Source organism: Zootoca vivipara, chromosome 9, assembly GCF_963506605.1.
Source record: "Zootoca vivipara chromosome 9, rZooViv1.1, whole genome shotgun sequence".
Lineage (NCBI taxonomy): Eukaryota > Metazoa > Chordata > Lepidosauria > Squamata > Lacertidae > Zootoca > Zootoca vivipara.
Genome location: NC_083284.1, coordinates 970,908 through 992,576, shown reverse-complemented (window position 1 = coordinate 992,576; position 21,669 = coordinate 970,908). Strand labels below are relative to the sequence as shown.

Here is a 21,669-nt window from a genome sequence, read left to right as displayed (position 1 = left end):
CCTTCTCCTCGATCTCGTGCTTCAGGATCTCCAGGTCCATGGTGAGGTACTCCACCTTCTCCTTCATGGAGTCCACCTCCTGCTGCAGAGACTCTGCCCTCTCCTCGGCCATCTCCTTGTCCAGAGTGGCCATCTCGATGGCGTCCGCCGTGTCGGCCATCTCCTCCATGTAGCGCTCTTTGGCCTCCAAGGCCTCTTTGGCTTCCTGGGGGGAGAAGAGGCAGCTGGGCCTGATGGTCGTGCAGCTCCCACCCTGAAGCCACCCTGGGTGCCTGGCCCCCTCGAGAGACTTCTGCCTGGCAGCCCCCAGCGGCAACCAAGCCGGCATCTCAGGCTAACAGGCTACGTCCCTCTGAAGAGCAGCAGGGGAAGGACCAAGCAGAGCAGCCTTGGAGGAAGCCCAAATCTGAGGGATGCTGGGGGAACTAGGGTGTGTGGACTGTTTGGAAGGGCAAACTATTCTGATGGGATAGGAGGAAAAGGCTTCCCCTGAAAGGAGACCCTCTTAGCAGGAAACTTCCAAGGCCTGGCATGGACCAAGCCCTGCACTGGTGTATGCCCCACCCTGCCCCCAGGTAAATCTCCTCAGTTCCCAGCATGCTTTGCAGCCTGCCCAGCTGTGCTCACCGCCCCTCCCCCCCTGACTAGCTCACCTTTTTCGCCTCCTTCAGGCGCTTCTGGAGCTCAGCCTGCTGCTCCTGCATTTTGCTCTTCCACTCCTGGACTTGCTCCAGCTGGATCTTGTACTTCTCCAGCTCCTTCAGCTTGGCCTTGTCCTCGTTCCGCTTCATCTTGAGGGTCTCCAGCTTCTCCTCCAGGTCTCGCACCTGGCTACGCAAATTCTCCTCCTCCTGCAAGGCAAGGAGGGTCCCACCATGAGAAGCCGCTGGCTTCCAGGAGGCAGGCATGGCACACCCTGCGCAGCTGAGCCTGGGCCTCCAAGCAGGAAAGAGCCACCTGGCTGGCACCAGGGGAGACCTCCTGCCACAAGTTTAAAAAAAGAACCTGCGGTCTCCATCTTCATAACGTGACCTGGAGAGCTCGGCTGGTTAGAGTGTGGTGCTGGTAATGCCAAGGTTGCAGGTTTGATCCCCGTATGGGGCAGCTGCCTATTCCTGCACTGCAGTGGGTTGGACTAGATCAGGGATGTCCAACAGGTCGATCATGATCTACTGGAAGCTCCCCGCAATGTTTTGGTAGATCGCAGTCAACCTCTGGCTCCCTTTCCTCTGTGTCGGTAAATCTGACTCCCTCCATTGTTGTCTGAACTGAGGAAGGGAAGACGGAGCTCCCTCTGTGTGGCTGTTTCCACCCATAGTGATGTTTGGGCGAGTGACTTAACCCCAACTTCTCTTGCCTCCCCCCCCCCAAAAAAACCCCTGCACCTTTCAGATTTTAATTCTGAAAGTAGATCACAGTCTCTTGGGAGTTGGCCACCGCTGGACTAGATGAAGTCTGTGATTCTTTGCAGTTTAGCCCTAATGAGGCAATTCTCACGGAAGGGCTGCAATGCCACCTCCTCTCCACCAGGGGGCACTTCCTCCTGCCTCCAGGGTTTCTCACAGGCAGAGATTTTCCTGCTTTGATCACAATCCCTGCTGTAATACAGAAGCCCCAGACTCTCCGTGGAGCATGAAACACTCGCATAGCATTAGCACAATGAATGCGCTTTCTTTTGAAATGCGACGCTCCACCTTTCCTTTCCAGGCTTACAAATAGTTATCACTTTCAAAGTCTGTGTCAAGAACCGTCACATCTAGACAATGTCATGTGGTCCTGCAAATACATATTGCAGAGAAGCCACCCAGTTGTCAAAAAAGGAAGGAAGGGGAGGGTTGGTCCCCAGAGCAGGGAGGGGGGACTTGTAGCCTGGCCAAATCTGGAGAGCCACCATCATCATCCTCAGCAAACTTTTTCAGCAGGGGGCCGGTCCACTGTCCCTCAGAGCTTGTGGGGAGCCAGATTTTTTTGGGGGGGGAATGAATGAATTCCTATGCCCCACAAATAACCCAGAGATGCATTTTAAATAAAAAGCACACATTCTACTCAGGTAAAAACACGCTGATTCCCAGACCGTTCGCAGGACCGGATTGAGAAGGCGATGGGGCCGGATCCGGCCCCCGGGCCTTAGTTTCCCTACTCATGGAGACTCTCCACTTAGCTCAGCCTGGTGCTGATAATGCCAAGGATGCAGGTACAATCCCCCTAGGGGCCACCTGCCTATTCCTACATTGCAGGAGGTTGGACTAGATGACCCTTGGGATCCCTTCCAACTCTACAATTCTGTGGTTCTCCTTTTGAAATCTCCTTGGCTGAGGACCAGAGTAGACCATGAGAGAGAGAGAGAGAGAGAGAGAGAGAGAGAGAGAGAGAGAGAGAGAGAGAGAGAATGAACACATTCATTGCTTAGTCTCAGCTGTCCATCTGTTAAGTAGGAATAATATTTCTCCACGTCAGAGGGTTGCTGTGAGAGAGCACATCAAAACTGAACAGCACTTTCGATATCCATAACAGCGCACGAAAGCTTGGGAACTCTGAGGACAGGTTCTGGGCCCACCGGACACCTTTGTAATTTCCCGCTTTCAGGAGATGCCAACAAGAAGGGAGCTGCAGATTTCCACACTACGAGGGCTGCCTCTGATGAACTTGTGCACACAAGGAGGGCTGCCAAGGGGCTCTCAGCTTCGAGGCCAATGGGATCCTAAAGCTCACCCTCCCCGCTCATCCCACAAGCCGCAAGTTGTAAATGGAGGGAAAGCTCCGCAGAGCCCATGCAGCCTCCCCGGAAGCAAAGCAGAGGCCCAGGGGCCCATTTACCTTGGTGGGTGAGAGGATGGATGGCGGAGCCACGGGAGACGTCAGTGACGGAGTGGGCACCACGGGAGCAGCCAGAGGCGTCTGCGCAGGGGTGCTTGGCTCACTGCTGCTCATCTCGCCGGCCGAGGCAGAAGCTGAGCCCGAGAGCCCTGCTGTGCCGCTGGACGCTGCTGAGCTGGCCGTCCGGGTGGGCTGCAAGTCCGCCATTGGAGGGGGTGGAGAAGGAGGAGGAGGAGGAAGAAAAGCATGTTAGAAGGACACTGGCTTTGCTGAGCCCATGGGCTGTTCTCTGGGGCAATGCCATGGCACAACCAAAACGGCAGATCTCACACAGCTTCTGCAGGAAACACACAGGGACTGATGAATCCAGGAATTGGCAGGAGTTGGAGTAGATTCTGACACTTAAGGCCAATGCAGAGGAGAGGGTGTGTGTGTGTGTGTGTGTGTGTGTGTGAAGAAAAATGCTACTTTGACAGCAAACCTCCCAATGGGCCATTTTTTTCCCTGGAAGCCCTGCTTAACTCATAGAGACTGGCTGTGGTGAAGGTGAAAGCACTCTCTACCAGCTCTGGGGTACTCTCTTAGCCATTCCTATTTGTGTCCCAAGGATGAAACTTGGCCTTAAGATCAAGACACCACCCTGCTTCAAATCGAACCCTGACCCCATCAAGGGAAGGGTCATTCCAAGTGGCCCTTGGAGAAGGTGCTGGGATGCTCTCACCCCTGAGAGCTCTGCAGCCTGGAGTCTGGAGTCCTGCTCAGCCAGACTCCCCTGCAGTGGGATGCTGGCTTCACAGCCCATCTTTTACTTATTTTATTTATTTCATAAAACGGATAAACCACTTTATTGTTAAAAAAAGGGGGGGCTCAAAGAGGTTTACAAAAAGATAAAACAAGAAAATCAAGAAAAATATACTTTAAAAAACAAAACACCCCAAAGTTATGATACTTTCAACTTTTAAAATTACCCCAACTTTCTAAGCATCTGGGTAACTTGTCTAAACAAGAATGGTTTTAGCAGATGGCGAAAAGGGTACCGTGAGGGCACCTGCTTGAGCTCAACTGGTAGGACGTTCCAAAGTGCTTGTACTGCCACACTAAATAATCAAGTTCTGGGAAGTGCAGAACAGGCATTATGTGGCACCCGCTGTGGTGCCACTTCTGTCAATCAAAGTGGCCGAGGGGGCAGGTAGGGGGTTTTTTTTTTGTGGGATCTGCTCCCCCGTCTGCCTCCCAACAGGCCTGCTCTGCATTTGCCCAGACAGGCCCACATCAGAGGGAGGTGACAACAGGCAAGTTGAAAATGAACCAAGTCACTGTGTCCAGATAGCAAACACCAGAGAGCCCTCAAAATGTGAAATTATCTTCTATCAAATTATGCCTCTTGTCACTAAAATTGGCCTTCTTGCTGGAAACTAAAAAGACTCATGCCATGTCATGTATATTATTAATTTGCATTATCCCATGGTTCTCCTGCCCATTTAATCCCCACAGCTGAGATGTAGAGAGATGCTCTCCCTGCTCCGCAATCGCCCGGCACAGAGGAGAGAGGTTGTAGCAAGAGTCAGCTCAGAGGGGCCTCAGACCCTTCAGCAGCAGAGAATATTTGAAAGAGCTGCGCAAAGCCCACCGTTTCTCACCTTGGGCCTCCTGGTGGTGGTCTGGAGGCCAGCAGGAGCAGAAGGCAGAGGAGGAGACAGGCAGACAGGCAGGCAGGCAGGGGAAGACAGGAACAGGGAGACACAGAGACACAGCAGCAGCAGGACAGAACAGAGTGAGGGCGGAAGAAGAGAGACAGGAGAGTGGTTAGTGCGTGCGCCATCAGCTCGATGAGTCTGGCACCCCAAGACCCACGCACCCACCCGCCAGCCAAGCTCCTGCTCCTGCACAGTCCAGGTGGGGCTCCTCCCAACACTGCGAGGCTGGACGCCCGGAGCAGCCTGGACAAGGGACAGACCTCCCTGCCTTTGAAGTCAAGGGGGCGAGGGGGCCCTGACCACAGCAAAATAAAAATGCGGCTCCCTTCTATGATTGAAGACTTGTAGAAACTTGCAGCGTATGAACAACTTGCATATAAACACAGACTTGCCATGGACAAATTCAATGGTATTTGAAATCCATTCTTAAGATCTGGTGAAGTACAATAGCAACTTTGTAAAGTATAGTTGTACCTTGGAAGTTGAGCGGAATCCGTTCGGAAGACCGTTCGCCTTCCAAAATGTTCGGAAACCAGAGCGCGGCTTCTGACTGGCTGCAGGAAGCTCCTGCAGCCAATCGGAAGCCCCATCGGATGTTCGGCTTCCAAAATTAGTTTGCAAACTGGAACTCTCACTTCCAGGTTTGCGGCGTTCAGGAGCCAAAACATTCAAGAACTAAGCTGTTCAAAAACCAAGGTACAGTTTGGGGTTTCTCCCTCTCCCCCTCTTTATTTTCCCTTCTACACGGGTGCTGTTTCTCTTTTTATTTTTCTCTGTCTTGTTTGCATCTCATCACGTTTAGTGCACATATAATTACATACTTTTTGAACTTTCAATTAAAAAGAAAAGGTGGCAAACCAAAAACCAAGCCCCCCACCCTGGATATCCATTAAGTGACAGAGCACTGCAAGCACTCTGGGGGTCAAAGGCCAGAGGATAAGTGAGAGGGGGAAAGGGGACCGATCCTACAGAGGACTCAGCGCCTCCATCCACATGAAGGAGCTTCCTGACAGAGGGGAGTCCCTCCCAGCCCCAGCTGGAGATGCCAGGGCCGGAAGCTGGAAATCCCTGCTCTGCTATTAAGGTCTGGGTGGGCTGATGACACCGACAAGGCCCCGATCCAGGAGACGCTTCCAAGATTGAGGAGGAGGCAGCCCCCCTTCCCACCTTGCGGAAACTGTCAGCCACGGACAGCACATGGCAGTGCAGCACTATCCTCGGGGTGCAGGATGGTGCCCCCACTGCTCTGCCACCTGCAAAACACCCCTGGGGGCTTTCAGTTGCTCTCCTGGAGCTCCAGCCCCCACCTTGCCAGCCGCCTGTGCCCAGAGGCTTTGCTGACAGCCAACGCTGGCGCCTCTGGGCAAAAGAGGAAGCCGACAAAGTCTCCATTGTCAGGGGAGGGAGGCGGCTCCAGGCATTGTCCCTTCTCCCCTAATGTGAATATGGAGCATCCATGCCAAGCATGCAAAGGCCAGCCTCTGAAGCGCCCCTTGTTCTCCCTGCAGAACAAACTTCCCAAGAACAAAGTGCTTAGCTGGATCTTGTGGCTGGGGGGTGGGGGTGGGGGAGCAGGGGGGGACTGGTAGCCAACTTTCTGCCTTTGAGGTCTGGTGCACAGCTCAAGCTCTTTCCATTCCCAGCTCTAGCCTGTGTGCCTGCAGAGTCAGGCCAGGTGTGGTCTGTATCTCTGAGAGTGGCAAATCTGAATTTCAAGGCTGCTTTCTCCACAGTTGCCATCGCACACCCTTTGCCCTGCGCAGTTTGTGTAGGGTTTTTGGGACCATCTAGTGGACAGTCCCTGGGCTAAGTGTCCTTCTTGCTGGAGGGAGGCTTCCTAGGGGGAGAGCCTCCGCTTTAGCAGGATGTGGGCGAGATCCCTGAAGTGTGGTGAGACCAACCTAAGGAAGTGCCTTCTCAGGAGTCAGGCCACGGGTCCATCTAGCTCAGCACTGTGCCCAGCAACTGGCAGGAGCTCTCCACTTTCAGCCCCAGCCCAACCTGGAGAAGCAGGGCACTGAACCAGGGGCATTAGGCATGCAAAGCAGGTCCTCTGCCACTAAGCCACAGTCCTCCCTGGCTGGTGAACGCAGTCGGAGGGGGCTTGGCCAAGTGGGTAAGGAGAGCAGACCATGTCTCGGAGGGGAAGGTCTACTTCCACCCAACCCTAAGATGGCCATTGTGAGAACTTCCCTGGAATCCCACTGGGTTGTTTTCAACGGTTGCAATCCAGCCAGAATAAATGCACCAGGAGGGCAGAGCTTAAGTTCTGTTCATATACGGTTGGCATCCTTCTGTCTCGGGAGACAGCGGAGAAGGGAGCCTTTGGGAGTAAAGTCCAACCACGGGAGAGTTCCGGCACCTGCTGTGACTGGAGAGACATGTTTTCAGGCAGGTGAAAGCGTCTGGTTTTGCTGCTTCAGGTGCATCACGTTAATATAAATATATATAAAATACAAAACATGACCCCCCCTGAATGCGCCAGTGCCTTGCCCGCCTCATCGTGGCTTCGCAGCTCCTAAAGGACCAGGACCAAACAGCCTAACTGTGTGCCAAGGACAAGCCAAAGGTTGCAGCCAGCAGGAATGATGTGCAATATGCAAGGGGAGCGCCTGATGCTGTTGCGCAAACTCTCCTCCACCTAAAAGCCTCTCTGTCCCAGGCTTCAAGGGGGAAATGCCTCTTCGGAAGAGGGGATGCCCAGCAGCCACAGCAGAGCACCAGCAACAAGGCCTTTCCCTGCCCTGTCCCAGACTGGAGGCCAGGCTGATCAGGACAAGGCAGCCTCCCTGTCTGTCTCTCAGCCACAGCAACACACTCTCCAGCAACACACTCTCCCTAGGTAGGCGCTCTCCTCATCCAGAGCGGATGATTTCAGCCCACCTGTTTTTTTGTTATAGAAAGGCCAGCTGCAGCCAGGCTCCAACTCAAGGACAACAACAGCTTTGTGCCCTTTTCGCCCACCTCATCCTGCCCTCCACGAGGCATTCAACCCATGAACTATGAAGTCCATGAATATCAGTCACCCATTAAACCCAAGATGCAATCGTAGGCTCTCGTGGTTCATGTTCCTTGCATAGTGGGAAACGTTTGGGGGGCAAAACAGTCTTCTTCAAGGCACAAGAAGGAATAAACACATTTTAAAAGTGAGAGGTGGATGAAGGGATGCATTTCAATCTGAATGGGGCATGATTTGTCCACTTCTAGTTGCAGATGCTGCAAGTTCAACTATGATTCCCTCTGTTTAGTTTTCTTTCTTGACGACCCAGACCATGACGAGGTGATCCAGCCTAGGCAAGCGAGCCACCGCCCCCACAACTGGTCCCGTCCTCTGGCGGCCCAGGAGTGACTTCCCAAGCTTGTGCTCCAGGAAGGAGCCTGCCTTTCCTGAGATGCAGACTGGTTCGTTGTATCGGCTGGCTGGCTGGCATGCCAGGGTTAAGTTAGGATCTACACCAGCCATCTTCCCCTGCCACAAAAGCCGGCAAGGCCACCAACTGGCCTTCAGTCTCTATGGTCCTGCATTTGAGCAGAGTCCCAACACCACTCCCCCCAAAAAAGAATTGCCCAAGGAGCAACATGTCCCTTTTGCAGAAAGGCTAATTCAGGACTGCTTTCATGTACACAGCTTCAGGCTACTTCCTTAGACTGGGGGCGGGCGGAAATCCCAGCTGGGGTGCCAGGAACTCCAATTCAGTAGAGCAGACACCAAGAAGCCACGTGGGAACTCTGCCCCAGCCCCTTGTGCATTTCTCCCCCCCCCAATTCATACAGGGGAAGGGGCTGTCAAGAAAAGCCTCAGGGCAGAGATGGGTGACTGGCAACCTGGCTCTGCCTGGTTTCCTTGTCCAAGTGCCACAGGCTCCCAGGTCCAGGTGCAAGGTGTATCCTAGCACTTGCATGCGCTGGAAGCAAAGCTGATTGGGCTTCCCTGTGCCACCTGACAAGATCCTAACTACTTCCTTCCTTTCTTCCTGCAATATTACTGCCTCCCGTGGCTCCAGGACCACCCTCAAGTCAGCAACTGGCGACAGACCTGCTGGAATCAACTTTCTGCTGCTTTCCAACAGCTGAGCTGCATGCTTCCCCCTACAATGACCACTGTCCACCAAGCCTCCTGCCTAGTTCAATAGCCCTCCACTGAAGGACCAGGAGAAGAAGCCGAGGGAGCCTGAGGCATGGTCTCCCAGGGCGAGGTCATCACACCCCAAAAGGGCATTTGCCCGGGGGGGGGAAATCCTGCCACTGCAGCCGTGCACAGCCTCCTTATTCCAAAGCAGGACAGGGGCGGATTAAAGAGGCCCCCACAAATGCCAGGAGGGCATTGACTAATTGGGATCTACTGTATTTCTATACCGCCTTAAATAAGTAACATCTCTTGGCAGCGTAGCACAAGATGGATGAAAACCAAATCTAACCAAAATAGGGGAGAAGGGCAGGAGCAAGGGCATCAAAGCAGTGGCATCCTTGCCCCAAGGCCTGAACAGCCAGGCAGCTGGAAGCCAGAAGGACCCCAGGCATGACCAGGGGCACCCAGCAGGGAGGGCTTCAAGAGCTGGCCTTCTGCTGGATTTTAAAGGCACCTCTTCAAAATAGCCAACAGGCAGCATCACCTCACCACAGTCTGGCCAGGCAAATGGCCCAGAATCGGGCACTGGGCACCTTTCCCGTCACGTAAGCCAGGCTACGCAGCATCCCTGCTGCGGCAGGAAACTTGTACATTTGCCTCTAAACTGCTCACACGCTTAGCCTGGCATGCAGAAGACCCCAGCAATGGCATGGGCAAAACTGAGGGGACAGACTGTGCAGTCCCAAGAGCAAAATGCCCCTCAGAGAAGGAGGAGGGCAAGCTCCTAACAGTGAAGACTGTCAAATTAGCCAGAAGCCGAGGAAAATGGCTGATCCAGCGGAGAAGAAGACAAGAGAGAGCCGTTCACGGGCAACTTTCCCAGAGCAGGCAACCCCCTCTCCCCTCCCCTCCCAGCCCCGGGCAGCAGCAGCAACAACAACACTGGCTGCTTGGAGGTAAAAAAAATATGTATGCTGCATGCAACACCAAGGAGATGAAGAGGGGGGGGGGGACTCAAACTCAGGAAGACAGGTAATGAAATGCAAGCACATCGTGCCTTTGATCCAAACATGTGCCTTCTTCAACCCCCTTCCAGTGGCTCCACACTCCTCATCCCCATGGCCCGCATGAAGGAGACAAACTCAAAATGACACCCCCCCCAAAAAAAATCGTTTCAGCAAATAAAATGGTTTAAAAGCAGCAGCAGCAGCAGCAACATATCCATTAGACTGTACCTTCCGTGCAGTTGCGGCCTGCTTCATGGTTGCAGGAGATAAGAAGCAGAGACAGAGAAGAGGAAGGCAGAGACAGAGGGAGAGAGAAAGAGGCAGGCAGAATATTAGACCATTCAATCACAACAATGCAGCACAGCCTGTCCAGGAGATCTTGCAAATGGCTGCAGCTCTCTCGTCTTTCCTCCGCTGTCCTCCGACCCGGCAGTCCAGCCCCGGCGGCTCCTCTCAGACCTCGGGGCGGTTACAGGGGCTTGGGAGCCCAGGAGCACCCCAGCAGCCAGCACCGTGGGCCGCACATCCTTTCGCCACTGGCCTCCAACCACCGCCCCAGCTGCTCATTACATCACCACTCCTGGATCATCCCCTCCCTCCCCCGAGTTCCTAATAGGCAGGTCTCTGATCCAGACGCGCCGTTGCTGCGACTGCAGAACTAGAGACTGAGCGGGTGCCTTTTCTTCGGCAAAGTGAGAAGAGGAGGGAAGAGAAAGGGATGCGCCTCTCGGGGACAGGCGAGGGGCTCCTTGTCACTTAGCAACGCCTTCGGCTCAGCTGTCTCCCCAGCTAATTAAAAGGCTTCTTGGTGCTCCCCCCCTTCTCCCTGGGAAAGCAAAGGGGCTGGGCTTAGTCTCCGCGCCCAGCAGAGCCCAGGGAGCTCCCTCCTCCTCCGTTCCACAACTCGCTTAGCTCCTCGCTTCAGGGATCTCGCAGAGGACAGTATCTCATTCGCCAGGACTTGGGCACAACTGCACTCACCATCACAGGCAGAAAAACAAAGAGGGCACACGCACATGCAGCACAGGGACACAAAATCCAACGTTAAGAATGGATGGCTTTAGGAAGACGCTACATGACTTGAACCTGGACCTATGGAGGAGTCCTGTCTGCTTGTGAGGAAGGTCCCATGTCATGGGCAAGTTGACCATCAGGGTCTCTAGGACACAGGAGAAGACGGACGCAGCACAGGTGCCTCTGGAGGACTGTGGAATATGTATGAAATACTGCATTGGGTGCCAAGAAAGCCTAGCCCTGATTTCAGCAACTGTACCAACCTGAGCATCACAGAGTAGATCAGGCCTCCCCAAACTTTGGCCCTCCGGATGTTTTGGACTACAATTCCCATCTTCCCCGACCACTGGTCCTGTTAGCTAGGGATCATGGGAGTTGTAGGCCAAAACACCTGGAGGGCCGCAGTTTGGGGATGCTTGGAGTAGATGATCTCATGCTGAGAATGATTAAGGACCAAACTAAATGGCAGCTGTCACTCAGACACTTCACCACAGGCAGAAGGCCTGTGTTACTTGATGCTGCTCATGTCATAACGGGCTATAAGGCAAACCTCTAGTGTTTTCAGTACATTCCTCTCGGTTGCTTTTCTGGAAGCATCTCCAGGGCAGGCCAGAGAGAGGAACGCAGCCTCCTGAACCTCATGTTACTACTGCTCTCTGAACCTCTCTGAACCTCATGTTACTACGTCAAGCAGGCTGGAGGTTCTGTCCTCAGGAGGCTCAGAGTCTTGAGCATTTCCTTGCAGACTTAACCACCTTTCTGCCTGGCACCTGACAGTGGGCTGGAGGTTCCCCATACGGACTTTGGGATGTGTGAAAGGGACTGATGCTTTCCAGATCAACTATGGGATTAAAGGGGGCAAAAAGCAGCAAAAATGACCAGAAGCCCAAAGAATTGGGCAGAAGTCTGGACTTGTGAACTTTTTCAGTGGCACTGTAACAACACTATACAGGAGAGGAAGACCCTCTTTTGGTTTCAGGGATTTCCTTTGGTTCTCTCTCTCATACTTTCTCAAACTGGCATTTTGCATAAAATGGAAAGAGAACTCAGAATCCTTAATTTTGCTACCATGAATATAAATTCTTCACAAAACTTTAAGAGGCTTTTTTGGCAGCTATGAATAAAGACACTAAGCTCTTTCTTATTTGTCACTTGGTTTGCAAAGCGTCCATGTCGTCTTCCCAAAAGAAGCTCAGCTTCAGGACCAACCTCTCCATTCCTATCGTCACCTATCAGAGCCCACAATCACAGCGACTGGACTGAATGAGAACGGCAGCAGAAGCTTGTGAGCACTTGCCCCAAAGGTGAAATATGACAATGTGGTCAATAAGTCCAAACAATGCAAAAAGTGCCTACATTGGGAAGAAATGACATTCAGGATCTATCCTCTAGAAGAAGAATGCACATTTGCTGCAGTAGGAGATCTGCACTGGCTCATAGCTTGCCCTTGTGATCAGCCCAGAGGGGTTGGGCAAGGTGGCTAGAGAAGCTGTTTCTCATTCTCCCAGAGGAAGCAGAGCCAAGCCAGGATCCTGGTCACCCCCCGTGAGTTTTCACTGTTAAGAACCATGGTCAGCTATAGGCCAGCTCAGCCCCTCTTCCTTGGGGAGAGACAGCTGCAACTGGCACAAGGGGCTGGGGTGTATTTGTGGCAAGCTGGCAGGAAGACTTCATTGAAACTGCCTCCTCATCTATCAACTTCTGCTTGAAGAGCAGCTGCCCCAAAGACCGAACTTTGGGAGGACTGGAAGGGCTGCAGCTCAGTGCTGGAGCAACTGCTTGGTATGCAGAATGTCCCATGTTCAATCCCTAGCATTTCCTGGCACGACTGAGAGAAGCTACGGTATGGAGAAATCCTGGAGGGCCACTGCCAGTCAGTGTGGACGGTACTGAGCTAGATGGCTCAATGGCCTGACTTGGAGAAGAGCAGCTTCCCCTGGTCCTGTCTCCTTCACGGAAAAGGGTTGGGGCAGAGTGGGGGGCTTCCAAGTGGGCATAGACAAGGCAGAGTTGTGGACTGCCTTTACTGGCAAGGCAGCTGGCTGGGGAAAGGGGCCAGGCCACAGGATCCCCACACTCTGCAGAGAGCTGGGCTTGGTGACTTGGAGCCACGAGAATGCTCAGCAGCATCTTCCAGGTGTTTGGAAAAGGCTACTGTGGCGCCATGCAGATGTGGGACTTCCGCTGAAGCTCATAGTCTACGCCAGGAGCACCAGGAGAAACAGGACGCCACAATGAAGCCTTTTAATGTTTCACCTGGAATCTACTCCGGGCCAGGGATCACAATGCTGTAAGCATAAGCTAACAGAAAGACCACCTGCTATTCAATGAAGCTGCTCTGTTCACAGGACTTCCACTTACACAACGGAACTTTCCTTCCTTCTCATCTCCCTGTGTGTGCCCCCTGCCAAAAAATCTTTTCTTGGGTGTCCTCCCCACCCTCTGTAGTAGACCTGGGTGGGGAGGGGACAAGGAGAGGGAGGATGAGAAGTTCTGTTGCACGAATGAGACTCTGCTGGTTACAAGCCCCTGCCTTTCCTCTGCCCCACCAACTGCTGGGCAGAGCAGCTCCCCTGACAAGCAATGTCTCTGACTCAAGAGGGCGCTGTCAGCTCTGCCTCTTGCAGCGTGGCAATGAGGATGCCCTGGCAGAGCAGCCATTCAGATGCCGGGAAGCTGCAATCAGTGCTGACCTGGTAAAAGGAGCTCAGAAGAGCAAAGCTCTGCAAGATGACACCAAGTCCCAAAGGCCCACACAAGGGGCTGGAACAACAGCAGGAGAGCAGCCCAGAGAGGCCGCTGCTGGCTGCATGCATGGAGACAAGGCCCTTCGCTTTCAGCAGCCAACTGGGGACAAAGCGGGAAACAGTCTGTACCAGCAAACTAAGGGAACAAAGCGCCAGGCAGAAGAGAAGCACACACAAGGCTGCCTTAACACCAAGCCAGGCTATGTGTGTCCGTCCAGCGCAGGGCAGTCTGCTCTCATTGGCAGAGATAGCTCTCCAGGGTCTCTTGCAAAAAAAGTTTTCTTCCCTACTTCCTGAGACTTCTAACTGGGAGGTGCTGGGCACTGAGCCAGGGACCTTCTGTGTGCAGAGAATGGCCCATTGCCCACTGAGTCAGGATCCCTAAACCAAAAGGGCTATATGCATTCTGCACACCTGGCCCAACTCAATCTTAAAACCTGTATAGAGTTGCCTGTTTTATGTTTCATAATTCCATCCCCGCCCCTGCTGATCTTCGGTAAGAGCTAAGAGGTACACAAGGCACTGGGGCCCCATTCTCAAGACCCAACACAGCCCCTTCTGGCTTCCCCAAATAACAGGGTCAGGATGCAAACACCCTCCAGGTCAGCATCCCAGGGAACAGGCTCTCCTACCAAGGACAGCTACCACAGAGAGCTCATAGCTCACTGCCAGTCTGTTGGGGGGGGGGGGGAGTGAGCACAAGGGCCAGGTGATTGCTTGGATGCCAGAGTGCATTTCAGAGATACCCCAACGGGGGACAAGGATGGTGGAAAAGCTTTTGGGTGCATAACTGGCCTCCTGCAACTCCACCAACTTGCACCCATCATCCACTGACCACCATCTTGCCTAAGCAGGTGTTTCCCCAGTCCAGTTTGGCGCTTCCTGTCTGCCCCCCAGTGGGAAGGGGGGATGCATTTTGGGAATGGAAGCAGAACCGGAGAATGCCACTGTGGTCAGAGATCCACTCCTCCTCCCCAGGAGGAGAGAAGCGATGTAAAGTTGCTACTAGAAGGCCCGTGAGCCTGTCCAAATGCTCTTTCCAGCATTCACTCAGCAGTGCTTTCGCAGGTCCTTTACTGCCCAGGCCCCGCCCTGCCCCCCTTGGTCCTTCAGCCTCACCTCCCGAGCACAGGGCTGGAGAGGGCCCTGCTGTGCTAGCGACTAGGCAGCCTGCCCTGTTGCTCCCTGTCACCAGGGAGAGGCTTAGAAGGCAGACACTCCTTCCGGGTGGGGAGACAGATGGCAGGCCTGGGGGAGGGTTAATAGGTTGGGGCATGAAATGAGGGAGGGAGGGAAGGGGGCTCTCTGGGGGCTCTCCCACGGGGACCATCTGCCACTAAAAAAGCACAGCCAGAGGGAGCCAGTAACCCGATTAGCCACACAGAGCTGTGCTGCAAAGAGCCCCCTAATCTCATCAACTGGGATTTACCTGCTGCCACCTTCGGTTGTTCTGAACCCAGCTCTGTTTTTAAGAGAGCGACTTGAGTTTCCAAAAGGTCATGAGTGGGGGGTGCCAGCTGGATAAATAACCTCCTCCTCCCCGCCCCCAGGGCAAAGGGGCAAGGGGCTTCAGGGACAAGACACAACGCAGCCCCATCTTCTCGTTCTCTTCCCGGCTACTGAGCCGTTTCATCATGAGGAAGAGGAGTCCCCATGGGACAAGAGGAGTCCCCCGGCACTGCCTTCCGGCTCACAAGCAACCCAGGCAAGCTGAGACCTGCCGCCAGGAGCCCAAGAGAAAGGAGAGTCGCTCAGCTGGATGTCAGTTGCTCTCTGTGTGGTTTGAAGGATGGAAGGACAGGCAGAGCTGGGACCAGGCTGGGGCCTCATGCAAAGTGTCGGCAAAAAGGAGACGGTCCTGCAGGCAGCAGCAGCAAGAGCACAAGCGAGGGAGGGAGGACAGAGCCCATGCAGGGGTCAGGAAGCCTGAGGCACATGCAACAGCAACAGCAGCGGCGGTGGAGGAAGAAAGGGGCCCTCAAAGCCAGGCACTCAGAGGTCATTTCCACCACATCCTCTGGAGGCCAAGGACAACCCACCTCTACTGAGAAGCCAAAAGGTAGGACTTCTCCCTCTGGGGTGCAATGCTCAGAGTGCCTGCGGGCCAAGGCAGATCTGGGGATATGGCCATTCCATGATCAGATCTCATTCGCGACAATAATAACCGATAGCAGCAGGAGTACCTTAAAGCCGTGGGGATTCAGGTTTCGACTGCAACAGCCATTTGAGCCTGGGGCAGAGGGTGTTGACCCTCCCCTCCCCCCGTTCATTTTCCAAATCTGACCCCCCCCCCACCACCACAGAAGCTGCTACTGGACTAGGAAGAATCGTAGGAAGAATAAGCATGAAAAGCGGGAGCTTTGGGCTTTCTTGTTCTGATGTGTGTTTCTGCTGCACTTTCCTTGATTCTGCCTTGGGAAAAACTGGTGCTTGAAGGCCCAAGACCAAGACAAAGCCCCTCCCCATGTACAGTACCAGGAGGAGTGGGGTGGTCATTGTCCTTCTCTCCCAAAGGGCCCCAGGGGCAGCTTCTGTTAGGATAAGTCAGCTTTGTGCTCTTCTCAAAGGCACATGGCTGCTAGTTCTTGGCCAGACCTGCTCACCCAGGATGCCAGCGGTGTGTCTATGAGTTCAAGCTTTTCTGTGTCCTGCCAGAAACTAATAGGAAGGCAAGATTGAAAGGAAGCAATCAAGAGCAGCTGTGCTAGCATGAGAACCCCCAGCCAGGCTCACCCAGGCAAAAAGCAGCTGGCAGCAGCCTTTCGAAGCCCACCAAGTTTGTGACTTGGAGGTGAAGCTGGCAGGGGGCAAGGGAGCCCTGGAACAGCCTAGCTCTGGAGCCGCCAGCTGCCCAACACCCAAGTCTTAGCTGATGTTATACTGATGCTTCTTGCTGATTTCGTTCTTGTACATTGTATACAATATATTCTGATGAAAGTGTGGCTTATAAATATGTGAATTATGTAAACTAGTGGTTCACAATTTGCTAATTACTGAGGACCCCCTATTTTTCAAAAGCCAAGCCATGGACCCCCTATTTTGGAAAATGTTGATAACTCTGCAAAGCAATTTTTTGAACAAAATGTGGGGTAGCCCCTAATAAGCAAAGGATTTCAGGTATACTAAAAAACAGATTAGGGCTGCATGATATCTGGTTTTCAATACTGTGATCTATCAGTGGCTAAACATTGGGATATTCCAATAGATCATAATGTCTGAATTTGGAGGTCAGGCGTGGGGATGAGGGAAGGAGCAGTCACGGAAATCAGGCAGGTGGGGGGGGAGGAAGCAGAGTCACCCCCACTGCACAGTTTGAGTGGAAGGGGATGGGGGGCACATCAAGTCCCCGTCAGCAGAGCAGCCAGCAGTGGCAGCCAGAGAAGATGCGCGTCCCCTGTGACTGCTGCTGCTGCTTTCCTGCTGAGAAAAGCTGCTCCACCTCAGTGCCAGGGGGAAGGGAAAGTAGTGCCACGGTGCCTTGAAGTGAGGCCTATCAGCTGCCCTGGTCTCCTTCGGCATGAGGGAAGGCAGCTCAGATCAGCAGCGTTATTGGTTGAGATCATCGTGCGATATCGGCGGTGCCTTGAAATCAGCTGCCCAGCTCTCCCTTGTGTGAGGAGCAATATATTGCTGTGTATTGCCGGGTCAAAATCGTTATCGCGGTGTGATTTCAGAACCCATTTTGGCCAATATATTGAAAAATCACACGGCGCTAAAACAGACCATTACATTTGTGATATTGCCGTGCAAAAATGTCCCTTAAAAAGTTGGGGGGGACACCAAGGGATGAGGCTGCGGGCCCCTAACTGGGAACCACTGATGCAAAGCACTCAAAGCCAACTCATCCGGTGCCAGCCAAGGGAGCAGACATGCAAGGAGGGCACATGCACTTGTGCACAACGGAGGGGGGGGCACAGCAGCCCCTGCCGAAACGGTTTCATGCGCGGGTGGGACTCTGTCAAGAGAAAAAAGAGGCACCACCTTTTTAGGTTTCACTCCACGCTGCATGGAAAGAGGATAAAAGATTAGATGTTAGAAAGATACAGGCTGTTGTGCACCAAAGGCAAGGCGGGGGGGGGGGGGGACCAGACAGCAGCCTGGTTGCTGCCAGAGTGGGGAAAACCTCCCTCAGGGCAAGCATCTTGGTTAGCCTCCGTTCACCAGCACACACAACCCTCCTCTTCCTTCTCACAGCCTTGTTAGCCTCCAAGAGTTCAACCCAGGCAGAAAAGCAAGCTTGAGAAAAGAGGACGGGGCTGGCCTTCCCCTCCTCGCACCCAGCCAGGTCCTGGGACACCTTGGTGGTTCACACAGCAGTAGCGGGGGGGGGGGGGATTATATAATGCCACAACTCAGTCGGAGTGCTGATGCCTGGAAGCAGGACTTAACATTTCTATCCTGCCTTTCCATTAAAAGTAGTAAGGCAAGATGTGGAAAGTCTCAACAGCAGACCAAACACAGGATAGTCCAAACCATGTTGACTTTGAAGTAAGCAATGTGGAATTCATTGAGGAGCTCCTCAAGCTTGCAAGCCCATTGAGGATTGCAGCCAGTTTGCTTCATGGAGCAATTTTTGTATGCAAGGGCCCCACCTTAAAAGGAGAACAGGATTCTCCTGGCAGTTGGTTCCACTGGTGTCAGTTTGGAAACCCCAGAGAAAATGGTTGGGACACCCTGAACGACTGTTGAGCAAAAGACCATTCCCCTCAAAGAAAGAAAGAAACCAATTTCAAAATGGCCTCCTCTTCAGCCACGATTATCTACAAATAGAGAACTATTTGCAAGTCACTGAGATGAACATGATACTACAATGCAATCCAAGCAGATAATGTAGTCTGTATAACCCTCAAAGGAGATACTCTCTCCAAATACCGTCCTTCCTCCCATTAGACAGTCAAGGACTCTTTTGCAACAGCAGCTCCCAAGATCTCTGGCTCTGCTGACATCTAGTGGAGCAACAAAGAACTCCTGCCCACAGCTCCCAAACCCAGCTTGGAACAAGGGATGCAGGCAGACAGGGGAAAGCGGCCCTGAGAATCCAGTTCCTCATTCTTCTTAAAAAGAAGCCCTGCCTGGGCACAGTCTTAGGCTCAGGACTGAGAAGCAAAAAGAAGTCAAGGGAGGAGGCGACTCTCCAAAAGAGCAGAGGGTGGGCAAGTTTTTATGTAAATGAGGACGGAGATGAAGGCAGTGAGGCCAGAGCTTGGAAGCCTAAGGTACGACCTGTTCCCCTAATGAAGTTTTGAGCTGACATTATTAACATTATTGGCAGCTGACGTTATTACAGTGTCCGTACCCTTCCATAACGTTCGGGGCTTGTGGGTAAGAAAATGTCATTAAAGGGGACAGGATGAGCACCAGGACAAGGCCATAGTCCCCAGCTTGAGTCCCTGGGAGCATCTCCTGGTATAACTGGGAAAGAGCCTTCCACCCTGGGAGATCCTGGAGAGAGTAAGTCCCCTCTTCCTCACGTTTCCTCCAAACTAAAGAGTGGTGGGCGGATTTCATCAGCGGGCACAACCTGGCCAGAGTGGTGAGCAATGTTGGGGGCAGAGTTCTGGGTGGAGCTGAGGTGACCAAGCTGTGCTGGCAGGAGGCCAGCGAGGAAAAGGTTGCAGAAGTCAGGGGCGAAGATGAGTTGAGAGGAGAGGAAGGGTTGCATTTGAGGATGGACTGCATAGGCAGAATAAATGAGAAAGAAATTAAGAAATAAAGCCAGTTGTAGATGAGATGGCAGCACTGTGGATGACAATGGAGACTGAACAGAGAGAGAGAGAAATGAGAAATCCAGGATGTTAATCACATTTATTTGGTTGCATGTGAAAAGTGAGTGGGGTGGGGGTGGGGCAGTCAACTATGTTTTACTGAGGGTAGACCCACTGAAAATATGAATGAGCATGACTAACTGAGGTCCTTTAATTTCAGTGGGTGCACTCCAAGTAAAGCTTAGCTGAATATCACCAAGCAACTAAGTTGCTTGGATGTTAGGCTGCCTAACACAAGCTATTTTTGTGACTGCAGTGGGTATGTTAATGTTGGAAGGCACAATAGGATTATTCCATAATGTTTTTTATTTAAAAAGACTGATTAGCCTCAACTGGGCAACTTAGGCCAGCCACCCGGGGGCAAATCCCGGTAGGCCATCTTGGAAAGGTTGGGACTGGGATGAGCATCTTCCTCCCCAACCCTCCCATCTCTTCCCACCCAATGTTTTAAGAACTTGGAAACCAGGAAAGTGGGCACTGGAGGAAGAGCAGCCTCTGTTGCTGCTGCTGCCCAGCTGATGCCGTGTGAGAAGCGCCTGCAAAGCCCAGGACCGCAAACCATCCGCTTCACGCTCCACGCTGCCGGCATCTGTTGGGGCAGGGGGTGCCTTTGGAAACACTTTGTTCACTGGGCACGGTGGCCCCCCTTGCAAGGCTGGCAGTAGGAAAAGCCACACCTGGGGGGGGGAGCAGCACCAATTCATGAGAAAAGCCTGCCTCCCTCCTGAGTCAGTCACTGCCCCCCCCCCCTGGCAGAGCTGCTCCTTCGGCATAACTCTGACCTCCACCCTGCTCCTCTGCCTTCATCCTCCCTTGTTCCTGGGGCTCAACAAGGTGTGTGTGTGTGTGGGGGGGTAATCTTCCCACTGAACCACCACATAACTTAGAAACTGAATGGGAGGGCTTGCAAAACTGAGGGTGAAGCAAATGTTTTGTAACAGACACACTTCTGCCCCACATGAAGGGGAACCCAAGGAAACGCATCACCAGCCAGAGGGCTGCAGCTAACTACATATGTCCTCTCCATCGGCCTAGAGGGGAGGCAAGCAAGGGGCTGGACTTGGGCACTTCTGATCCCCACAGAGCGCAGGATCATGAGCGACATGAGTCAGCACTAGTTCACACCACCACAGCTCTTGGGTCTGTATCTCTGACTTCAGGCTGCTGTACTCCACTGTGGCCATGAGAACATCCTGGAGGAAAAGGAACCAGCCCCCCACCCCACCCCACCCCGCAGCTGCAAGTGCCGTGTCCTCCCTGATGCATTGCTCGGAACCAGCAACTCAGCAAGCAGCTTGAACCCACCTTGGACAGAGTCATTTGATCAGCCAATGTGGCAGCTGAGATGGGCGCATGGTTCTGTGTTGAAGCCAGGACAACACCCCAGCTCCCTGATCATGCAAGCCAACTCATCCCTGTGGCCTGGGCCAAGGCATGATACCGGAGGGTGCAGCCTGTAACACCTTCCCAGCAAGGCGCCCTGACCTGCAAACTGCATGAGCAGCTCCAAGTCCAGGGGTCAGAACTAAGAAGCACGCCTCAGCCTTTTGTGACCCAGTGTGAGGAAGCCAGGAAGCCCGGTGGCTGTGAGAGACCCCTCGATTTAGTGCACGTGCAATAAATAAGCAAACCTCTGGACACGCAGCGTCACAAGCTTTGGTGCCCCTGGCAGACAGAGCTGGTTTGCTCCAGCCCACACCCATTTCGGTCAGCGGTTGCAGGACTTTGCGCTGCCATCCCCCCTTCTTTTCCGTTCATAAAGCAATTGCTGCCTTTGCAATGGGTGTGATGTGTGCTCTGAGTCCCCCATCCCAGCCCTGCCCTTGCACACATAAGCCATACAACATTCAAGCAGAGCTTGGGTAGCCGTCTGTCATGTATGACCCAGGGGAGAATCCTGCACTGGAGGGGGATGGATGCAGCAGAAGGCCCTCAAGATCCATTCCAACGACAATTCTATGGTTCTATGAACCCCAGGTCTCATGCGTCTGGGCAACATTTCCCCCTCTTCAAACCAAAAGATAGACCTGGATGGAATGGACAGTTCGCACGTCCCAAGAACAAAGTACTCACCAGCTTGCTGGCTTTGGGACCTTCCGAAGAATCTGGAGGAGAAGAGAAAAGGAAAAGAAGCAAAGCACTCAGGAGAGGCTTTGGAAAGTGGATTATTCTCCCCCCCCCCACCTGTCAAGGCACCAGCAGCAAGTTCCTAAGGGAGGATCTGGATTCCTGAATTTCACCAAGAAGGCAGCTCCCATTTTATACCCTTCAGCTCATTTGTGAGGCAGAGGGGGAAACTCAGGTTCCAAGCACATGCAAACCAGGGTCCACTGAGGCAACGAAGGTAATAATAATAATAATAATGGCTGCTATTAAACTTAGTGAAAGCCACAATAACTAATAAAGCACACCCAGTATCCTTCACATGGTTTGTGATGCCCTCTCTCTGCACAGCAATGAACCTGGCAAGGCTCCTAGGAGTCCCCTTTCATTCCTGATACTGTCCTGTAATTAATGCTTGATCGGTCATTTGCCACTTGTCTTTACTGGATG

The 21,669-nt window shown here is 53.1% G+C and overlaps 1 protein-coding gene across 5 annotated transcripts in view; it reads right to left on the bottom strand.

Moving 5' to 3' along the window:
- The window catches only part of DCTN1 (dynactin subunit 1), a 59,792-nt gene that overhangs the window by 17,465 nt on the left and 20,658 nt on the right, over positions 1 to 21,669 (bottom strand). For 2 of the 5 annotated variants that reach the window (XM_060278288.1, XM_035139546.2), the window contains 4 exons: positions 21,190 to 21,221; positions 2,818 to 3,009; positions 654 to 851; positions 1 to 205 (listed from right to left, as the gene is read on the bottom strand). In XM_060278288.1, coding sequence (XP_060134271.1) covers positions 1 to 205; positions 654 to 851; positions 2,818 to 3,009; positions 21,190 to 21,221 — 627 coding nt within the window. Of the gene's footprint in view, positions 206 to 653; positions 852 to 2,817; positions 3,010 to 4,457; positions 4,479 to 9,818; positions 14,474 to 17,332; positions 17,354 to 21,189; positions 21,222 to 21,669 lie in introns of those variants that run through there. The other 3 variants (XM_035139187.2, XM_060278289.1, XM_035139631.2) reach the window with 3 other exon arrangements.